The 23,058-nt window shown below is 39.1% G+C and overlaps 1 protein-coding gene across 1 annotated transcript in view; it reads right to left on the reverse strand.

Moving 5' to 3' along the window:
• Window positions 1-23,058, reverse strand: part of antxr2a (ANTXR cell adhesion molecule 2a) — a 114,072-nt gene that overhangs the window by 30,451 nt on the left and 60,563 nt on the right. Inside the window, exons 15-16 of the mRNA XM_033972615.2 lie at window positions 21,461-21,628; window positions 19,678-19,758 (exon numbers count right to left, since the gene is read on the reverse strand). Coding sequence (XP_033828506.1) covers window positions 19,678-19,758; window positions 21,461-21,628 — 249 coding nt within the window. The remainder of the gene's footprint in view (window positions 1-19,677; window positions 19,759-21,460; window positions 21,629-23,058) is intronic.

The following is a 23,058-nucleotide window of genomic DNA, read 5'->3' on the forward strand; positions in this document are numbered from 1 at the left end:
TTTGGCGAGAAAAGGTCTCACTATAAAAGTTGGATACTTGCGTCTGGAGGCAGTTCAATAGAGCTTTTAAGAACAACACTTGTGCCAAATATTGTGATATCTTCACTCTTTTACTTAAATTATGGATACGTGTCATTTATTCATGAGTACAACTTTGAAACTGGCAAAAAAACAGGTTTTCACAGCACAGGGGGAAATCAGTTCATATACACTCCATTTTAAGTGTCTAAATTTGCATTGGGTCTGTGTAGTTATGGACAAATATTGAAATATTTTCCCTTTTTTTTCAATTGTGGTTTGATTTTATAAGTTAGGTTTTAAAAATAAAGATTCAGGAGCATTAACATTTGAGTGAAAACCAAAATCTCAACTGATAAACAAATCCAAACTCTCATGTATATATGGTTTTACGTTAATTCCTTGATTAGCAGCTTGTATATGTCATCATCCTAACCAAGACGCTACAGCTAATACACCAGCTTTACTCTTCAATCCTTAACCCAAATATCTCGTTCCTTCATTCCTAACAGTATATTAACTCAACTCTTGCTTACAGTTTTTCATCTTGCGCAGGAGCAGTCTCGTTGTTGACATTACCTGTAAGCCCGCCTCCTCCATGTCAGTGAGGCCAGACCACGCCAACGCAGCCTAATTAATGACATCCCCACCGCGCTGTGACATGGACTCATTAGATCATTATTAGCATTAGCATGTCTGGTGCCAGCACTGAATGAGTTAACGAGGTGGAGACTGGTCCCTCATAGATGATCAGAAAACAAGCTAATTCACTTAAGGCTGAAAACAGGAAGTAGTAATATGTGAAGTGCTCTGTCAGGGTTTAAAGTTCATTCATCTTCACCAGTAGTAGATTCAAGTAATAGTAGTCACGTAGTTTTGATAATTCTGGCATTTAAATTGCATTCATTACATTGCAACTCTTGCCAATAGATATTTAGAAAATGAATTTAGTCTTTTTTCATATTAACTGAATAAACCCACCAGCACAGACAAGGGAACTTTTGCCTTGACTCAAACATCTCACATCTCCAGTGACCACCACACGGGGGCAGGCATGGCCAGTTTGATGGATCTGTCAAATATGTCAAACTACTAAGTTTAATTGACCTCACTGTGTCCAAAGATACAAGGTAGACATGGGATGTTTCAATCTCTCTGATCTGAACGGTCACAACCTAAACCCCAGCACATGCATCACGAATCAATGCTAGTGCAGCCTCTGCAGCTCAGGGAGTGAATTCTGGAGGTTCTGAGCTTTCGCACGAGGCCTGTCCATATACTGAGAAAAACGTGTGTGTGTGTGTGTCCTCTATCTGCAGGTTAAGACTCTGCTAACCCAGGTTCAGCTGTGTTTGTAATACCATTTTTAAAACTGTAAGAGGCTACATACAGTTCCCTTAATACTGAACACTTTAAACCTTTGAATAAAGTCAGGTAGAATGTGTACTGAAGTAAAATACATGTGTAATCAAGTCTAAGCTGAGGACTCATAGACATACATATAATATACATTCAGTAGTACATGAATAAACCAGTACAGCCTACAGGATACGACACAGGGGTCACGCAGTTTAACTTATGCTAACGCCCTTTAAACACCAATAACAAACAGCTCAGTCATTACGCTTATGAATTATAGAAAGAACACAATAATATCCTGTATTTGAACGACACTGTGAGAGAAACAACATAATAAAACGACATGATAAAATGTTTCGTTAGCTTTCGTTTCGTTTTTGATGCTCTGAGTCACCACTCCCTTCGCTCGCTGCGCTCAGTCACTGCAGCTTCAGAGCGCAATCACAACACAATCAGAATCTGAAGTTGTAGCGTACCGTTTTGTATCCTGTTGTATTTATTATTATACAAATTATTATAGGTGACATACTGCTAACCAATAGAGAAGACCCAGCGATTTCTCCAACATGCACGGATTGCATATAAAAAACACTTCTGGGATGTTTCTGATGATGTTATAACGTGGTAGAAAAAGTTGGTTTTGCATATTACCCGCTCTTTAACCCTCTGGTGCACAGCGGTCACTGCAGTGGACAGCTACTAAAACAACTTTGTCTTTAATGCATTGGTTTATGTGGTGGAGCCTCTGGAGTGCTCTCTGCTGCCACACTCCATTGAGATCCATTCAGTGGTCAGTCGGTGTAACTGCAAGTAAATTTCCTCTGTTTTTCTTATTCAGGCCTAAACATTGCATCTAAACGGGGATGAAATTTCCCACAAAAAATGTTGAAATATTTTTTAAAGCACAAAAAGAAAGATGTGTTTGTATATTTACAATAGAGCACAAGTTAATTCATATTTACAGGCAGTTCACAATGTTTTTTCATGTCCTGAGAAGAAGAAAAACACATCAGAAAAAAATAAAAATAAAAATCTTGACCAAGGCTTTCGTAATTCATGCATCAGAGGGTTAAACACTGTGTAATACGCATGTGTGCACTAAACCTGTGTACCAAAACATGGAGTATGAGGTATAGGCAATTTAATAGGTGACCTAAACGTGAATGTTCCACAGGATGGCATTTCACTTCTGTATCTAGCATTTATAGCAGGTGTTTCTGTTGTTCAAAAATACGTTGAAAAATATACATGAGTGAACCTCTCTACAGACCTGATGTGTAAACTCCCTTGTTTCACTACATGGAGATAAATTTCATATTGTGAGTGGCCTTCAGCGCATGGGGACATCAGAGCTAACACGCTAACGCTAATGTAAGCTGCATCTGCATAAAAGTAAGCTAATGCTATATTCATTGTGGACATATTTACTACATAACTACTTGGATCCACTCTCTGTGATGGCCATTTACGTCAAAATTTGAGTGTACTGCTTTAAGGCCCTGTACCTGACCGCAAGCCCCGCCCACTTATTCCTTTCTGTACACATATTCTTCATTAAAATCAGTACCAGGCTGTGTGTGCGACTATTCTAAACACGTCACTCTCGGAAGAGTCTTTAGCCAACACCTTATTTTAGCGCCTTCTAAATCTGATACAATGAAGACGGCATAATTCCCCACGCTAACACGGGACCAGCACATCCCATTAGAATACATTACCAGATCTGCGTAGCCCCTCCCCCCCCTACGTCCATCTGAAGCAGGGGTGAAAGAGCAGCGACAGGGCGACCCGACGCGCGCTGACGTTAACAATAATGAAATCTAATTAAAGCTTTGCTCTCCACCGTCGCTCTCGCCGTTTGATTCTAATACGCGGTGAGCCAGAGCCGGAGCCGGAGCGCGCGAGCCGAGGGTTTTGGGCCGTGAGGGGCAAGGGCGGGCATCACAATGTGTCGGATCAGGGGGAGGCGAAAAGAAAAGGGAGAGGGAGGGAGGAGGAGGAGGGCGGGGGTGCAGGTACCAGCGCCGGGCCACCCAAATACAACAACAGGCATCAGCTAATGGAGAGGAAACGGAGAGCGAGCGGGCAGGAGGAGAGGACGGGGGGTTCAAGAGGGCGTCTGGTGGAAAAACCTGTAGTGTATTTCAATAGGACTAAGTGATCGAACCGAAATTGCAGTTTTGTATGGTACGGTATGGTATGGTCTGCTTTTATTTGAAACAGGGACAGTGCACATTGACCTTAAAAAACAGGAGAGATGTCTGGTGCCAGGTTATAGCATAAAGTTTGGTGTAGATGGACGAGAAACCTGTAAATCTATGAAACATACATCAAATACAACACATCTCACACTCAAATACGACATTTCTAAAAACATTCAGCTCACACACACACTTCCATACCAAATTATTCACACACACAAACACCGAGTTTCAAATATGCAGATACTCTTTATTTCTTTCTTTCATACACATTCACTAATGAGTGCACACTTGCTTTGATATTAGCCTTTCCTTTGTCACCTGTGCAAACCGTTGAAAACTTGTACATGCTATAATCTCATTTGGCAAAACTATTCCACTGTTCCTATTTAAATGGAATTAGCAAATCACAAAAGGCTGCAATTTTTAAAGAGACAAACAAACAACTAAATCTCTCCTCTTATTCTGCATAAAAACTGCTAACCCTGTAGTTTTCATCATCAGACGCTATCAACTCCTCTGTTTATTTATAAGTGATCCTGAAGCGCAGTAATGTTCCCGCCGCTTATATGACAACGTAAGTATTCCCCTGACCCTATCGAAATAAACTAAATAAATCACCCACAGCGGATCGGATCGTGAAAACACCGACAACGCACCGACTCAAACTGTGCAAACGGCCGCCGTCCAGACCAACGTTATATTTAGGAATAGACTTTATTGCTTTGGTTTGCAGGTTTGAGCAAAAACATTGTCCAAAATGCAGCAGAATAAAGGAATTAAGGAGTCGTGCTCAAATGGGGAAGAAACAATGAAAAAGGAAAATATATATATACATGCATGTTTTCCCTCACTGACTTTGTTACTTTGTCCCACATAAACAGAGGTGCCACATTTGACAAAACCTTGACAGATAATTTTCCTCAAAAAAAAACAAAAACAAAAAAAAACATAAATCCCAAAATTCATGTTGAAATAGGTAAAAAAAAAGAAGTAAAAAATAAAAATGAGAAGTTTAGACATTTTCTGCGATGATAAAAAAAAAAACATAAATCCCAAAATTCATGTTGAAATAGGTAAAAAAAATAAAATAAAAAGGTAAAAAATGAAAATGAGAAGTTTAGACATTTTCTGCGATGATAAAAAACAAAAAAAAAACAACATAAATCCCAAAATTCATGTTGAAATAGATAAAAAATAAAAATAAAAATAAGAATAATAAAAAAAAGGTAAAAAATAAAAATGAGAAGTTTAGACATTTTCTGCGATGATTAAAAAAAAAAAAAAAAAAAAAAAAAAAACTTGCTTGTGTTTCCTAGGTTACATGAGAATTTAAATTAACTAACTGTTCAAAATATTTAAGCAAGAATCATATTTTTGGGGCTTTAAGATTTATCATGTTTGCTTTTTCTTTGCTGGGGTTTTAGCAGTAGTAGTAGTAGCAGTAGCAGTAGTAGTAGTAGTAGTAGTAGTAGTAGTATAGCTGTAGAAAAAGGGATAATCCGTGATTTTTTTTTATTTATGACATTAATATATCACATGTGGAAGTTTATTGTTGTGACAGGCACAAACACACACAAACACACACACAAAACAAAAACTACACCCAGAACTAAACCTGAACTAGACCAGAGCGAAACCAAGTCTATATCAAGTCTAAACTGGGACTAAACCCAAACGGGCCAACTGTGAACGAACCTTTACAGTCTTTATATCGCCATCATATTCTGTTACATTTCAACATTTGGAGGAAGATCGCCATTTTGTAAACCGCATGTGGAGGCAAAACTCACAGAAAAATATTTAGAAAGTCCATATGTAGAGAGAGCCTTAGTTCGGAGGAGCAAACAGGAGCGGCAAGCAGCTGTTACCGAGGCAACAAGAGCAGAAAAAACAAGATGAGACGAGAGGATGAGAGGAAAATACTGGAAAGTGGATTTGAACTAAATGAGATTGGAAAGAGTCGACAACACGAGATAATCCCACAGCAGATTCTTATAATGACATTAAATCTGGAATATGAAATAAACAGACTTAGACTTATTTTTGAGGATTTCATAACAATAAAATAATAAAAAGAAATCGGCGAGCCTGACCACATGCTGTCGTCGTGTCATTTGGCAAAGCGTTTCGCCGACTTCGCTCACCCCCGGTCACTTTTTAATTCAGTGTTTTGTTTTGTTTTTCTTTATTTTCATGACTTTACATTGTAGATTCTCACTGAAAACATCAAAACTATGAATGAAAACACACATATGGAATCAAGTAAAGAAAAATGAACGATTATATTTTAGACGCTTTGGTTTGATCGCTGCTTTGTTTCTTGGCGTTCCACAAAATGAACCCTGATACGCAGAAAACCGGAAAACCGTTTCAGGAGAATATCATGAAGCTCAACTGAGACGAGGCCAAAGGTTTACAAAGGATGTCTGCTTTGAATAATCTGAAATATAAAACATATTTTAGCGTTATCTCATTTTGTCTTCACTATGTGTCAATGTAGTACGCAAAGAAAAAACATCGATCCAGAAGGTGTGTCCAAACTTTTAGATATATTATAAAATCAGCTCGAGGTCAAAATAAATCTTCCGTGTACTGTCTGCCTCTAATTCTAAAGTTTTACTGTCTGATAATCAGGAAGTGTGCATTAGCATACTATTCTGACCTCTTCGAGTTGTGAAAACTTTGGACCACTGGGTTGGTTTTTATGTTTCTTTTTTTTTGTAACTTATATTTTATTATTTTCAAAAACACAACAAAATAACAAATACAAACATTCAGTCAGCCGTCATTTAAGTAAAAAAACAACCATTTGACCCAGTTTTCTTCATATTTTTCCTTTTGTAACCTTAAAACATATGTAAGTCTCTCCATGGCGTGACTTTCTTCCACAATGTCCCTCCAGTTGTCCAGCGTAGGGGGGTCTTACTTGTGCCATTTGCGTGTAATGGCTTTTTTTGATGCTGCCAGTAATATCTTAATCAAGTAATGGTCCTTTTTTGGGATATGCGCGTCATTAGTCCGCCCAAAATACATCGTTATGCATGACTTTGATAGTGTGTACCCCAATATTTTCTCCATTTCTTTGCCCAAAGTTTCCCAAAATAGTGACACCTTTCTGCACTGGTTTTTATGTTTCAAGACACTAAAAATCCTTTAATATTATGACTGAATTACAAAACCGTCCATGTTTCTGAAGTTCCCTTAGATTCTCCCTCATGAGTTCATTGATAAGTAGAGCATGTTTATCCATTAGACCACATTACACCAGTTTGTACCACCAACAATTATTTGACCACTATGCTAATCCCGTTAGCATGGTGCCCCTTCAGCCCGGTTCTACCCCCGTGCGGTCTGGGCGGGGGGTTTTTGTGTACACCGGGGGGATTAACTTGGAGGTCATTATCAAATTTACAACCAGCCGCGTACGGACATTTGGCCTAGTTTTGGCGGGGTTAATGCGAGCAGAGTGGTTTTCGTGGTACGTCACTTTTCTTCGGCGCGCGGAGAGGAGACCGGACCTGTCACATGCTAACGGGAGAGCGCTAACGAGGTGCGCTGTGCTAGGCCTAATGAGCAACACTGTCAGACGACTGCAGGCATTCAGCTGGAGATCTGCTGAGAGAGAGTGGCAGCGTTTAAAGTGTTTGCAATGTTTACGGTAATGTACTGTGAAATAAAAACAATATGGCACGGTATATAGACGGGTTACACCTAATAAAGTTAATGAAGTAGGAGGTCAAAAACTACAGAAATCCTACAACAGACCTGCTGAGAGAGTGGCAGCATTTAAAGTGTTTACGGTATGTGTGTATATATATATACATACACACAGACAAATGTATATATATTTGTATACAAATGAGAAATACTGTACACTGTACTACGAGTATTCTGCATATGATTTGTGTTATGTTTACAGGAATATAGCTTGTTCTGTACAGTGTCCTTGGGTGTTTTGAAAGGCACTTATAAATAAAATGTGTTGTTGTTGTGTAATAATAATAATAATAATAATAATAATAATAATAATAATAATAATAATAATATTGTTAATAGCTTGTTTTCCCCGCACAAATTAAATAACAGCGTTTATTTAAAAAAAAAAAGAAATATCAAGAAATTTTTGGGGAAATAAGATATAATAAGGCTAGTGACTGACACTAGGACAATATTTAGTATCGATACAGGAGTGATTTTTCAATAACGACACTCGATATTTGTCAAACCATATAGGTGAATTAATTTCAGTAAATATATGTATAAAAAGTGTTTAAATAAGCTCCAAACAGGACACCACACAGATGAATCAGTCCAGTCTGCTGCTGGTGAAGGAATGTCTGACAGTTAACCCTAATATTTACATATCTTAATTAGTATTGATCAGGATCAATAAAAAATAAAAATAAAAATTAAATAATTGAAATCCCTAAACAAAGGAGATGCGCAAGCTGGAACAGGTCATTATTTTGGATTGAATTATCATCAAATTTAACACTGACTCAGTGTTAAATTTATCAAAATTCATATCAAAATTAAAGCTGCACTAACTATAAATCCAGGAGTGCAGAGTTGACCAGAATCATTTCCAACCTTCATTATTCAAACTGACAACTATTAGGCCCATACTGCCTTTGACACTGTAACACTACAGGCCAGTACTATGCAGTACTATGTATACTATGCAGTACACACTGGGGTAAGTGAATATTGTTAAAATAGAGATTTTTGTTTTAATACAGTGACGTCTTATAGAAATGATCAGGTTCAAGTACAATGTCATCAATAGGATCTAGAATCTGATAAACCTCCAACAGTGAGGATTTAGGTACTGTGTGTGTGTGTGTGTGTGGGGGGGTGTGTGTGGGGGTGTGTGTGTGTGTGTGTGTGTGTGGGGGTGTGTGTGTGTGGGGTGTGTGTGTATTCGTGTGTGTGTCTGTGTGTATTCGTGTGTGTGTGTACGTGTGTGTTTTTCTTCACATATTTGTTATAAATTGTTCATACTGAGTCCTCTTGACCCTATTACAATACCTCGTCTATTCCTCTGTGCCAGCTTTATCCCTCTCTCGCTCCTCTCTTTCTTCTCTCTCTCCCTCTCTCTCTGGACTTTTAACACCGTCTAACATCTGTTCATTCCTGTGTATCCCTCCTCTGGGACTTCCATGCTTTTTTCCGGGCTCCATTGTTTGGTTCTAGTTTTGTTTTCTGCTCGTTATTTGTGCCGACGCGCTTTACTCCCAATTAGCCTCGTTAATTACCGATCCCACGCTCCTCTATGCGACCGAGTTGTTCATTTAATGCCATTTTACAGGTCATTGGCTTTGATTTTGAAATTGAACTGACTTCAGATCTGTTATCTAATGCACTGCAAAAACGTACATTTCTTATCAAAAATATTAGTCTTTACTATCCAGTTATATTGTTTTTATTTGATTTATTTTGATATTTGACAGTAAAATATGAGGATGTCCCCAGATGAACACAGTACAGTATGTACTAGTATGTAAAGCTGCAACATTCATCACAATCAAATCAAAATCACAATTTGAAAATCACAAAGACTGCAATTTTTGAAGGGCCACAATTTCCTCCACTAACAATAAAATGTCCTGTCTTATTCTGCATAAAAATGTTTTCTGTAAATACATGTGACTCTTGTATTGTTAGTTGTCAGTTCATAGGGCTATTTAAGTTTAAAATGTGAAACAAATAGTTCAACACTAGCATTTCTGTTTTTGTTTTTTTCCCACAATAATTAAAAATAATAATAAAATAATAACAATACAATTTTAAAAATCCCCCCCCTTTTTTTTTGCTGATTTATATTAGTGACAATGCCGATTATTCCAGTGTATTTATTCAACCACACAACATCTACAGATTCATTAGAATAAGTCATTTAATAATCTTGATTCTCATTTAAACAGAACTGGAAAACAGGAGATTGTTAAAAAAATAAAAAGTTTTTCTTTAAATTTCTTGAAATGATAAAAAAAAAGTCAAATATTGTTGTTGCACAGACATATGTGCTCATTGTGAGTCATGTTGCTGTATTTTAACCGCGCATTAGCATGCTTGGAGTTGTCACAGCCCATCTCTCCCCGTAGCCTTTAGCTTAGTCTGCATTAGCGCCGCTGTCTTCTCCCTCCGCAGACATTAGCATGTCTTGTCTTGTCACATACTTAAATTATTCTTACCGACGCTCGACAAGGGGTCTAAACCAATCGCGGGGGCTCGCTACAGCGCTATAAACATTAGCGTAAGTGTCATGCTACGGCAGCTATTGTGGCATGAACAAAAACAATGCATTTTGAAGCAGCATATTCTGGGGAAACACTAAGTAGCCCCGCATCTGTTTAGCTTTAGACGACACAAAGCAAAAAGGGTTTTCTTTTTTTTTTTTTTTACAGTTCAGAAATGGTAGAGAGCTGTGTAGCGCTCCCGGCTAAATACCACACTAGCTAGCAGATTTCCCATTGATTTGTGCTATAAACAATGTCATCTATAGGGCCTTGAACGCATCGCGGCTTCACGGTCCTGCGGGGGTGAAATGTAAACAAAGATATGTACATTAGAGTGTGTGCTTATATTATAGGCGCTTCGTTTATGCGCTGGATCGGCGCCAAAGTATAGCACCACAGGCTAACGCTAATCGTGAGTTAGCGAGAGTTAGTCAGCTGGTCTGATTGAGGGGTGTCATTTTTATATTTCTCACATATAGGCGTGTAGGATATACTATGCAATTCAGAATCAAATGTGTTTTTAATAATTTGATCATTTAAAACAAAAATAAATAAATAAATAGATAGATAAATAAATAAATACATGGAAGGTTGTAAAATTGGTGCAAAAAAATGAAAATAAAAAGGTAATAATAAATGCACTATAATTATATACATTAATAAGTTAAAAAAAGAAAATAATAATAAGTAAAAAATAAATAAAGAAATAGATAAAGAAATAAATACAAGGAAGGTTGTCAAATTGGTGCAAAATAATGAAAATAAAATAATAATAAAATAAAAATAATAATAATAAATGCACTAAAATTATATACATTAATAAGTAAAAAAAAAAAATCTCAAGCTGTATATTTTACCACAGTACACCAATATAATTCTAAAAAACACAACAAAATTTAAAAAAAAAAATTGCATGAGACTTGATCTGAGCTCATCAAAATTCCACAGTGCTATAATACACTGAATATGTGTGTTAACAAAAACTAGGGTTTTCATGATACTAAAATTTCAAACTCCATACTCCGATACATGGGAAAAAAACAAAACTAACAAAAAAAGAAAACCTTTTTCTTTAGACAATAGAATTGTCATTTTCAAAATTAAATAAAAGTACTCTCTTTTAAATGACTATGTGGCCTTATCTGTGTAACCCCACAGTCTTATCTAAGGTTCATTTCTGTCTGTTAATGTGGGTTTTTCAGTATCGATACTTGTTTAAATGAATATCTAGTTTCAATATTAGCTTTAGTATTGAGTATCGAGTATCATATGTTCGATACTTTTGACAACCCTACAAGTAACAAATGAGTATCCGTCTCTTAAATAAAACCATAGACTGGCTTGCGTGTTCCTCCGTGTGTTCGTGCGGCCGGCTGGGTGTGCGGAGCTTTGGGTTGTGGTGAGATTGTGAAAAAGGCGCCAAAGATCCACTTCACAGAACAAGTGTGGCGTTAAAAAAAGAGACCGAAAAAAATGTGCTCCAATCTGCTGACCAACGTAGAGCTGAGGACGAGTTCATATGTGCACGCTTAATAGAGCCCGGAGGAAAGAAAAGACAAGATGGCAAGATGAAGAGATTTGCAATTTGCTACGAGATCGCTCACAATTTATTTAAAGAGCGGATATTTTACTTCTGCGGGGTTTTAACTGCACACACACACATGCATAACATCATTTCTGTGCTGTCACTCCCTCTTTAGACCGCTATCAAAACACAATCAACGTGCCATGAAACTACAGCGCATTGCATCGGGTTTGTCCAAAGGGCTTAGATCACTAGATTACTCAAACATGCATGGTTGACATCTACAATCTCTTTTGTTTTTGGTAGAAAGCTCAAAAAAAGCTAAAAAAAAAGAGAGATTTTGCATAAAACTTGCATTGCCTTGGAAAGTGAAATTCCGGTTACGCTTTTAAAAGGAGAAAACAGGAGCGGATCTGTGGAAAGGGGTTCTGTGGACATTTTTATTTTATTTTTAAACTACAGCGTAAACAGCTTTTATATACAATTTACAGTTCGCAAAACTTAAAGCAGACCTATAATACAAACTCTACTTTTCTAGAGTTTTTAATCCTTTTATAGTTTTGTGTTTGGAGTGATTTGTACACGTTTTTAATCGCTCATTTTCAAGACGACATTTTGCAGATCTACCCCTCGTTTTCACTGCCATCGCTCCGCACTTACGTCGTTCTCCAGTTTTACTTTCTCAGTCTGTGATACGTGTCGGGTTTGGCAAAGTCGCGCAGTCGTTTTGGTACAAATGAAAAAGAAGCTGCTGCTCGCTCGTGTGATCTGCAGCTGTCCATAGGGGGCGCCAACAGCATGCGGAGCTTTGTTGTGATGACCTTTACGGCGACGTCAGCTCCAATTTGGGCACTGCGTTTTTTTTTTTTATGCGCATGTCACCGGATTTGTTTCTTTTATGAAGTCGTTTTCGATGAATATAGAGATTTAAATGATCCACAGGTGTCATAGATTAGAACTATAGACACAAGCACAATATGTCTTCTTGCCCTCTCTCTGTCACCCTTTCTCTCTCTCCTTCTGTCTCCTTCCTCTCTTTCTCCGCTCACTCCCCCTCTCTCCCTCTCGTCAATCGTTCTCTCCGTCCCTGTTGCTGTGGCGCTCGAACTTGGCGGCAGATGTTTGGTTGTGTCTCTGAAGTGTGTCCCCCCCTCACAGCTCAGTCACTGCACATCACATCCTCCCTCTCTTTCTTTCTCTCTCTTGTCCCTCCATCTCTATTTCCTCTGCCTCTCCCTCATCTTTCTCATCTTTCTCTCTCCTCTCTCTTTACCCCTCCATTTCTTCCCTCTCTCTTCACCCTTCCTCTCTACCCTCCCTCTATCTCGCACGCTCTCTTCTCTCTATACCAACTCTTCCTTCTCCTCCCCCCCTCTCTCTCTATCCGTCCATTTCCTCTTTTCTCCCTCTTTCCTCTTTTTCTCCCTCTCCTCTCTCTCCATCTCTCACTCTCCCTTTCCTCTATCCCTCCGTGTCCTTTCTTCTCCCTCTTTCCTCTTTTTCTCCCTCTCCTCTCTCTCCATCTCTCACTCTCCCTTTCCTCTCTATCCCTCCGTGTCCTTTCTTCTCCCTCTTTCCTTTTTCTCCCTCTCCTCTCTCTCTATCTCTCACTCTCCCTTTCCTCTCTATCCCTCTGTGTCCTTTCTTCTCCCTCTTTCCTCTTTTTCTCCCTCTCCTCTCTCTCCATCTCTCACTCTCCCTTTCCTCTCTATCCCTCTGTGTCCTTTCTTCTCCCTCTTTCCTCTTTTTCTCCCTCTCCTCTCTCACTCTCCTTTTCCTCTCTATCCCTCCATGTCCTTTCTTCTCCCTCTTTCCTCTTTTTCTCCCTCTCCTCTCTCTCCATCTCTCACTCTCCCTTTCCTCTCTATCCCTCCATGTCCTTTCTTCTCCCTCTCCTCTCTCTCCATCTCTCACTCTCCCTTTCCTCTCTATCCCTCCGTGTCCTTTCTTCTCCCTCTTTCCTCTTTTTCTCCCTCTCCATTTCCAGCCTCCTCTCTACTCCCGCCGTTCTGTCCCCCTTTCTACCTCTCCCTTCATCCCTCCAGCTCTCCTCTCTTTCTCACTCTTGTGTCTCTTCTATCTCCCTCCCTCTTCTCTGTCTCTCTCTGTCTCTCTCTCTCCCTCCCTCTGTTTTTGCCCGGGGCCACTTCTCCGCCGCAGCTGTGTCCATCCCCCGCTCTACCTTTGGTGTTCAAGGCCCTCGGGCGCTAAATGTGTGACCACAGGAACAGAAAGGAAAGAGAGAATAAAAAGAAAAGAGAAAAATATTAAAATGGTGGTGCCACTGGCTCGCATCTGCTCAGGGCGGAGGGTTGGACGGACAGAAAGACAGGAAGCTGGCAGGAGAAAGAGAGGAGGAGGAGGAGGAGGGGAAGAGAAAGTAGAGGGGGAGAAGAGAAGGGAGGAAAGAGGAGAGGAGAAGGGGGGGCAGCCATGTTACCTTGACAAGAAAAGAAGAAGAAAAGTTGTCAAGGCCACAAACAGGAGCTCTGAGGAACACGACACAATTTACAACAGGAATTTTAGAAAAGAAATCTAGTTTTGGACTTGGACTTGGACTCTGCAAGAAAAGATCTATTTTCTCCAAAACGGGATCCAAAAAGTTTAAATCTAACAAGTTTCGCCAATTCAATCAGATTTAGTCAGATAGTTTTTGATTTTATTATACATTTAGTCGATGAATTGTCACGCGCATTTTCTAAAATCTACAACACATTTATAAAAAAATAACTACATTTGCATATCCATATCTCCGTGCAGACTTGTACGTGCGTATGTCGACGTTTAGATTACATAAACGGCGTGTACATCCTAATCCGATGACGTCATAATCTCAGACGGAGGACGGAGCCGATAGAACGATAGTACGATTCACTGTTTTTTGAAAAGAAATATCCCAAAAAAACTTATGATACAGCTCAGGTTTAACTATATTTAACTATTTAACTATTTTAAAGTGTGCGTCTCTTCGACTCAAACTCATGAGTCCATCTATTAGCCTATTTGAATCAGACTGGCGTTAATATTTTAGTACGTGGGTGTTAAAATATAAATGTCCAAATCGTACGGTCAAACGTCGCAGTTTATAATTCAGTGTCCCCGGTCGTCGCTTGTCAGTGTGTGATTAGCTGTAGATAAAGTCGAACGAGGGCTAAAGTGCGCTGTAGTGAGGTCATGTGACTCATTATGTAAACATGAGTCCGACATAAACGGCGTCAGAGCAGCAGACGACACTTGGGTTAATTAGCGTGGAACAGTCTGGATCATCACGCTGTTACTCAAACTATAACATATGTACATCATTATCTTACATTTTGTTGCAATATTGATCTAAAATGTCTTAATAATAGAAACAGGACCGTTGACGTCTTGTTCTTTCATTTTCTAATCCGTGTTATAATGTTGTTGAGTTGTGTCGGAACGGAAAACGCTCTGTTCCACCTCGTGATGTCATCATGTGGTAGTACCAGAAGTGCTTTGCTGTGTTTTTAAACTCCACACACCTTCACTTTAGAATCATTTGGATGATTTCAGTCCTTGAAAGTTAGACGTTAACTTGAAAACTAACACTTCATGACATCACAAGGTGGAACAGAGCATTGTGAGGTTTGGAGATGTAAACAGACTAAAAATAAAAGGTGACTCAAACGTGTGTGAATGAAATAAAACGCAACTCCAGGTGTGTTTTTAAGGAAGAAGAACATTCTAACATGGCTTACAGCTAATAAGAGTCACTTTTGTGTAATATAGGACCTTAACCTCCTGAGACCCGAGCTTTAATCAAACAAAATAATAAAAAAAATAAGTAAGTATAAAATTAAAAAAATAAAAATACAATAAAAATAATAATAAAAACAAATAAAAATAAAATAATAAAATAAAAAATAAAATAAAAATAAACAAAATAAATAAATATTCTAAACTCTTAGAAATATTCAAAATTGAACATGTTCTTGTTGCTGTTCTTCTAAAAATTTGCACTGTGGCCTAAACAATCCAAAATGTGTTGTCCACAGACGAGGACACCAGGTCTCAGGAGGTTAAACAGGAGCCTGATTTTTATGAATAAAGTCCGAACCATAAACTGTATATATAAATGGACGTAGCTAATGCTCTAGCCGCCACGATGCAAACAGGAAGTGAGCAAAGCCGCCTCTGGATCCACCAAATCTAGATGCAATTCACTATCTATTGAAAAGCCGCCGTTACTGCATAATTTGTCCGTAAATCAAACTATGAACGTTAATAACAGACAAATCAGGCGCCTTCTTTCCCCGAGGTCGTCCTGCTAGCGTTAGCGTTGCCAAGTACCTGAGAGCGGGAAGTGACGTTACCTTCAGCAGCCGCACTTCGGACGGACAGGCTCATTGGTCGCTATGATACTTGGAATTCCAAATATGGAACTGGGCTCCAAATCTGCCCCTATAAGAGCTTCATGAGCGTGATGAGGGTGATGTCACACTCACTTTGCACAGTCTATGGTGTGAACGCAAGTTTAGATGTAACTTTAATCTCGGGTTTCAACTTCCTGTTCTATCTCCATAACATATAATATTTAGTTTTAAATCACTAATATTTCATAATTCTGATACGCAGGAATAGTAGCTTATTTTGCCTCTTCTTCTTCTTCTTCTTCTTCTTCTTCTTCTTCTCCTCACGCTATGTTGTATTCACAAGATTACTGTAGAGTCAAAGAGTATTTCAAAAAGCCTGCAAAATCATAAATAAAAAACGATCATCCGACGCAAAATGATACAGCTGCGTACTCCTAAACTCGTATAAATACTACATCACTTAAACTCCTCGCAGACCTCCCACATCAGTGTTGTTTTGGAGTCCTTTTAGATCAATGGGGCTGATTGGGATGCACGGGACGGCCCGGTGATCAGGTTAACTCCACATGAAGAGGAGACAGACAGACAGACAGACAGGCAGGCAGAGGGAGGGTTGGGGGTGCGATTCCCAGAGCAGAACAGATGTGGATGACAACGTGCTCCTTTACACCTGTACGGCCCTTGTAACCCGGTGCTGTCGTGAATATTCATGACCCCAGAGGTTTGCTGTCGGCCATCAAACGCCCCTCCCCCCCCCTTTCCACCCTACTTTTACTCTGTACTAGGACATGTACACACACGTACTCGCGTGTTGGGCGTTCATGCTTCACGGGGACATCACGTTGACTTTCATTCATTTCTTGAAGACTGATCCAAACCATAGCCACAGTCTAATATTAAAGATGGCGCAGCGTGGAAAATGGAGCGTTCTATCGCGTTACAAAGTTGTTCCCTCATCAAAAACACGCCTGAAGATGTCGTAGAAGTCATTCACGTTTATGTAATCTTGTGATCTCTGTTAGCAGTACGTACATATGCTTCTCGCACAAGGCTCCGCCCACAAGCCTACATCATCCACGCTCCTGCACTGCAATATCCCATAAATATACCAAATAATGATACAAAATAATACACTACAACTTCACAAACCCGATGCAATGTGCGGTAGTTTTATTAGAAAAATGCACGCCAATTGTGTTGTGATAGCGCTCTGAAGGGGGAGTGGCTTATTAAGCTTGAGAAGCAAAGGGAAACTTATTAAACATGCTAATATGTTTGTTTGGTTTTTTAGCGAATATAGCATTTTCAAATCAATAAAAGTTAAAATGGCGATCTAAATGTGTTATGTGTGACAAATTAATATAAGTTAATTTAAGTGTAATATTCCCTCTTTAACCTAAAACATAACTTTAACATATTCTGTGTAAATGGGCACTTTACAACAAGAAACCACTCACCCATTCACTCACCCATTCACACGCACATTCACACACCAGTGTACGCTGACACTGAGGGCGAGGTGGGTTAAGTGTCTTGCCCAAGGACACAACAACAACAACATTCATCTGTGGGGGCTGGAATCGCACCGCCGACCTGTGGATCAGTGGATCTGACCGCTCAACTAATGATTGAACTGATGTTTATGTCGAGAGCGGGATTCGATTTTCATAAATAACACTTAAAATATAAATATGATCAGTCAGCATAATATTTGAACCATTATTTGGTTAAGAAAATATGTAAAAAATCAAAATGTACAATAGAAACCAAGTACTATTTCATCACATATTTTTATTGTGTAGTGATTTAATCTTTCCAGTAGCAGAAAAGGGGAAGTTTTTGTTTTTCTGGTAACTCTATAAGATCAGTAACATGACCACAGACCACTAATGTGCTCTGTGCGTGTGTTTTTTAAAAGTCTGCTCCAGTATTCCCCCAGAGTTTGCTCTCTCAGGCACGAGCTGAGGTCTGTGGGCTGAAAACTGACAATGCTCCACGACATCTGGTTAGCTCTGCGGTTTCAGAGGTCTGTGTCTAACCTGTCTGCAGAGAGAAGTAAGGCCGTGTAATGTGAGACGAAATAGAATAGAAATGCCACGTTTGATAACTACCAGAATGTGAAAGTGGTTTAAAACAGCTTTTCCACAGCTGTAAAAAGTGTTAAAGGTAATAAAAAGTTACAAACGTGTATTTCAAAAGTATGTTCCCACGCCGTAGTAGCACAGTATAAGTGGTTCAGATAGTTTTATGACGGCCAACCTAACCCCACTGCAGTTATCAGTGAGATCGGGGCTCAGATCTACTCATTTTTTTTACTGGAAGAGCTTTCAGAATGTGTGGAAGAAAAATATTAACAACGGGTAAAACTAGACACACACACAGAAAAAATTGTGTTTAAGGAGTTATAAAAAGTCCTTACTAAACAGGACACACAAATAAAAGAAAATGAAAATAAAAGTAAATATAGAAACTGTGCAGCTGTACTAACGCCACAGAGAAGGCTGCGGTTCGCCTGTGGTCTGACAGCGGTGCCTGAAGCTTCAGAGAGGTTTGGCATTGGTCTGTGGACTTCCTGTTTTGGTGAGAGGTCGGAGGAAGAGTGACTATATTTGGTGGTGCTTTCTGCAGACGTGCACGGTTCAAGAGTAAAACCCACTACTTCCTTTGACAAGTTAATATGCAGCAAGCAGATGGTTTTTGGCCTGAGCTGTCACAAAAGTCCCTACTCTATAAAGAGACCAGAGAGCAAATGTGTCCAAAAATGTACACCAGAGAATATGTTTGCAATCGATCAGAAATGTGCTAAAGCGTGTCGGCAAATACACCAGAATATACCTGAGTGGACTGTAAAATACGTTTTTCAAGCTGCACTATGTAACTTTTCAGCTTAAGGCTCCACTGAAGGCAACACAAAGTTAGATTTAAGTGTTTTTGATTGGAACGCTGCAAATTTACGCCGTTTGCGCTAAAGTTGGCAAAAAGGTGACTAAGAATGGTGAGATGATGCTATCAAAATACCATATACACAGTTTAGAAGAAACAAAAAGGATGATTTATGAAACTTGTCCATGTCGTGCTTTAATGCCAAATTGTACAAACATAGTGCATCTTTAAAATAAACAATATACTCTAATACTAATATACTAAAACAAGTCATTTGCTATTCTATTCTTTTAAAGTATATAATGCCAGCCCCACCTTTAACGTCTCTATATATAAACTGAAGATTGCTCAAGTCTTCCCAGCAGTTTCCACATTATTCTAATCCAATCCAACTTTATTTCTAATGCACTTTAAAAACAACAGAGTTAACCAGAGTGCAGGACACAACAGACATTTTAAAAACACAGATAAATGACAAACATACAAATAAATAACTACAGACTGTACACTATAAAAATCAACATATCAATAAAAAGCTAAAGAGAAAAAGTGCGTTTTAAGAACTGATTTAAAAGTAGAGAGTGACTCAGCCTAAGGTGCAGGGGCAACGCGTTCCACAGTTTGGGACCAGCCACAGAGAAGGCCCGGTCCCCTCCAAGTGTCCTCCTCATTTTTGGAACGACTAAGAGTGAATGTTCTGCAGACCTGAGTGAGCGAGCGGGAGTATAGGGATGAAGCAGGTCCGACAGATATTGCGGAGAGAGGCCGTGGAGGCATTTAAAGACAAAAAAAAGAATTTTAAAATCAATTCGATAAGATTATTCTAAGAAGAGACCAATCAGAGCATGTTTATCTGCACCGATGTAGTTATAGTAAAGTGTGACCGAAGACGACAAGCTCATTTACCAAAGATACAAACATGGCACTCAGGACTATGTGAAGCAGTTCAGTGATAGAGAATGTACTGGAAATAAGTACAAGTAAAAGTACTGTAACAAAAAAAATCTGAATAACACCACAATCTGAAAGTTCTCTGAGCGCTGCCCAATCAGAGCAGACGATGCAGTATCATTGTGTAGGAACAGAACGCAGCAGAGACAAATCACCGCTCTTACCTGATCGGCTGATGTCGGCCGCATCAGCGACACTCGGTCGTACTGCCGCCTCAGCAGAGCCCACAGAGCGTCCATCCGACCCTGATACGCAAAACAAAAGGCCGTTTTTAGTTTTAGTTTTTAATAACTCAAATAAATTCTAATAAAATACGATATGATTAGAGGTAAAAATGCAGAAATATTTAAACTTAAGATCTATTTTAAAAGTTGTATGACATTGACTGTGTTTAGTTTGGTCGAGTATTTTACTTTAGCTATTTGGGACTTTGCACTAAAATAGGCAGTAGATAATGTTATTCAATTTCTTTTTGTAAAATCTTGAATACGATGATAACTATTTAGTGAATTAAGTTTTCTAACCTGTCATATGCACTTTAAGGGTTTAGAGCGGGGGTGTCCAAACTTTTTGCACAGGGGGCCAGATTTGGTGACGTGAAAAGCTGCGGGGGCCGACCATTCACCCTGATCATTCTTTGAACCATTAATATTAAATGCACATGAACTATTTAATTATTTTTTTTTTACTTTTTATTGCAACTGGCTTTCACCTTTCAAAAACAAAATGAGTTATACACAGATTATAAATATGAAAAAGTGAACATTTAATCTGTGGTTTTGATTATCACAATAAAATTAATTCACTGAGATTTTCAGATTTATTCACCAAACAAACTGAGACTGGACTGAAACTGGGATCTGGACTGTAGTAAATCGGCCCGGTCTGGCTCAAAGATGGTGGTTTGGACGAGCAAAACGTGGCAGGTGAGTCAGTCTTGTCCTCGCACCTTAAACTTGTCTTTATCCAATTGCCGTTAAAAGTCAGCGAGAGCGCGACCTCGGAGCCCGGCCCGGATCTGCTGCCATCCTCGGTGAAATATAATATCGCTTGTACATGTGTATTTTACGTTGGTCAACAGGGCAACGGGCCACACATAATTATTTTTATTCCAGAGGCTGCGGGCCATTGGAAATTTGTACACGGGCCGCAATTGGCCCCCGGGCCGGACTTTGGGTACGCCTGGTTTAGAGGATACCCACCCAGACACCAGCAAAACAAGCAAACTCACACACAGAAGGCCCAAGCAATCTGAGACACAAACCCTGAACTCACTGCCAATCCTTGTTATCTAGGCCTACGTCATCATAGTTATAATACTCCCTACAATGGAAGCATAAGTAGATGGAGACTAGACTGTGACAGGACTGGGCTCTACTAGACTGAATGGACGACACTATCACAGTGTGTGGAGGATTCATGTGGGTGCTGGGTCCTGTACTGATGGTAAATAAACTTCTCCTGTGTTAAAACTCCAGGTTTATCTTCGTTAACTCTTGATATTCAATATTCTATAATTCTACACTAGTAAACACCAGTAAAGAAAATGTCATAGTATCAACATAGACTTTATTATTAAAACATTATTAATCTAGTCTAATATGAATTTATTTTGGGGTTTGTAGCGTTTGAATTAAAGAAGTTGCAAACCAAGTGAGTCGCCCAATACATGATTAGATCACTGAAACAAAGTGTCAAAATGTCTTTTTTCAACCATATCTCTCTTCGCTAAATAAGATTATATCCAGTTTTAAAATATAGTAATTAAAACAAAAGCTCTCCATGTTGCTGAGTCTCAGGTGACACGATAGTATTTTATAGGTCAATATTATTTAATACAAATAGGAGCAGCTAAAATGTTAGAATGCAGATTTTTGTTGTAACAGTGAAATCTTGAGTCTAGTCAGTAGTAGAAACTAAAGTGTTACTGTGAGCGGTTTGTCTGACCTTGATGGGAGTGTACCACTTGTTCTGGGGCTGATGTGTAGGAACAGGTCTGGCTTTGGGTCTCTGGACCATGGGTTCCTCTGCATCTTCGGGGATGGAGATCTTGGCATTTTTAGCCTTCTCCAGCCGGGCCCCCTCCTCTGTTGAGCCCTTCTCTCCCCAACGCACCTACATAAAACCAGAAGAGAAACGTTTTAAAACCTGTACTCTCATTTTAAAAACTGTACTCTTCCTTACCAGCGTTGCCAAATTGCCAAAAAAAACTAAAACATAACATTAACAGTTTTATATATAACTGTCTGTCATTTCTATAGACTGCATATAGTCATTACTGGGTCTATTAACATGAAACAGAACTAAAAAGAGGATAAAAATCACCCCTTTTAATGGCGTGAGAGTGCCACTTGGGATAAATCATGAGTCTCAAAATGTGTAAGCAACTTCGCAAAAAAAGAAGCCCATAGTCGCTGTAAAGAAGTGAACTTGGCAACTATGTTCACTACATGCAATACAAGAGAAACAAGAAAAACAAGAATCGCTATTTAATCAAGCACATGTCCAGGAGCATTAATGATTTCACCAAACCATTAAATTGCATAATGATTGTTCCTGCAGCTCTAGTGCCTGTATGGAATTTGTATGCAAAAGTTTAATTTAATTACGTTAGTTTTAAAATGATAGAAACAACAATAATTTGCAATGCTATTTCATGTTACGTGGAGGTCGGAAGTGAACCAGGGTGCTGTGTGGGTGAAGAAGACAGGAGGAAAGTGTGTCATTTCAATAGTTTAGATGTTCAGAGAGGTTGTGTTATCAGTTTCATTTGTTACCAGAAATGCGATATTAGATTTGAACATGTTTACCTCATATCTGGGGATTGTGGAATTTAAAATCAAAATCTTACATGCGGTTCCTTTAAGATATGTAGTCTCTCATCCGTGTCCTTCCCACCTCTTGACGTCACCCGTTTACCATATTGTCCCATGTGTGAATACTTCTTCATTCAGTCCTTCACGTCTGCTCTACCCCCCTACAAAAACATGTACCTTTGTGTACACTAGCAGCTAATTAGCAACACATTGACACTGTAGGTTAAAGCGTGACATCCTCGCAGCTTTTCAAATCTGTTTCTGATGAATAAAAGATCATTTGTTTTCTGGTTGTTGGAGACAAGAGGAGTTTTTCTCAGCGTGACGTCTTCAGCGCAAAGGTTTGAGTCGTGCCTCCAGGAGCAGTAGCCTGTCAGGGGGAATCCACCTGGGACAATGGGATGAAAGAGGCTCCGGCTCAGGCTGAGCACACTCCACGGAGAGGGTTAAACACATGATAACCCCAGAGGATCATGCGAAGTCCCTGCAACGCCAACCACATGCTGCTTGGAACATGCAGCTGTTTAAAAACTAAGGTATCTATAACATGAAATTCTCTTACTGCATTAATAAAGTCCCATTGTGTAACATTTCAGACAATAAACACATACAGTGAGGCAAATAAGTATTTGAACACCCTGTGATTTTGTAAGTTCTCCCACTTAGAAATCATGGAGGGGTCTGAAATTTTCATCTCAGGTGCATGTCCACTGTGAGAGACATAATCAA

The sequence above is a fragment of the Periophthalmus magnuspinnatus genome, chromosome 9, assembly GCF_009829125.3.
Source record: "Periophthalmus magnuspinnatus isolate fPerMag1 chromosome 9, fPerMag1.2.pri, whole genome shotgun sequence".
Classification (NCBI taxonomy): Eukaryota; Metazoa; Chordata; class Actinopteri; order Gobiiformes; family Gobiidae; genus Periophthalmus; species Periophthalmus magnuspinnatus.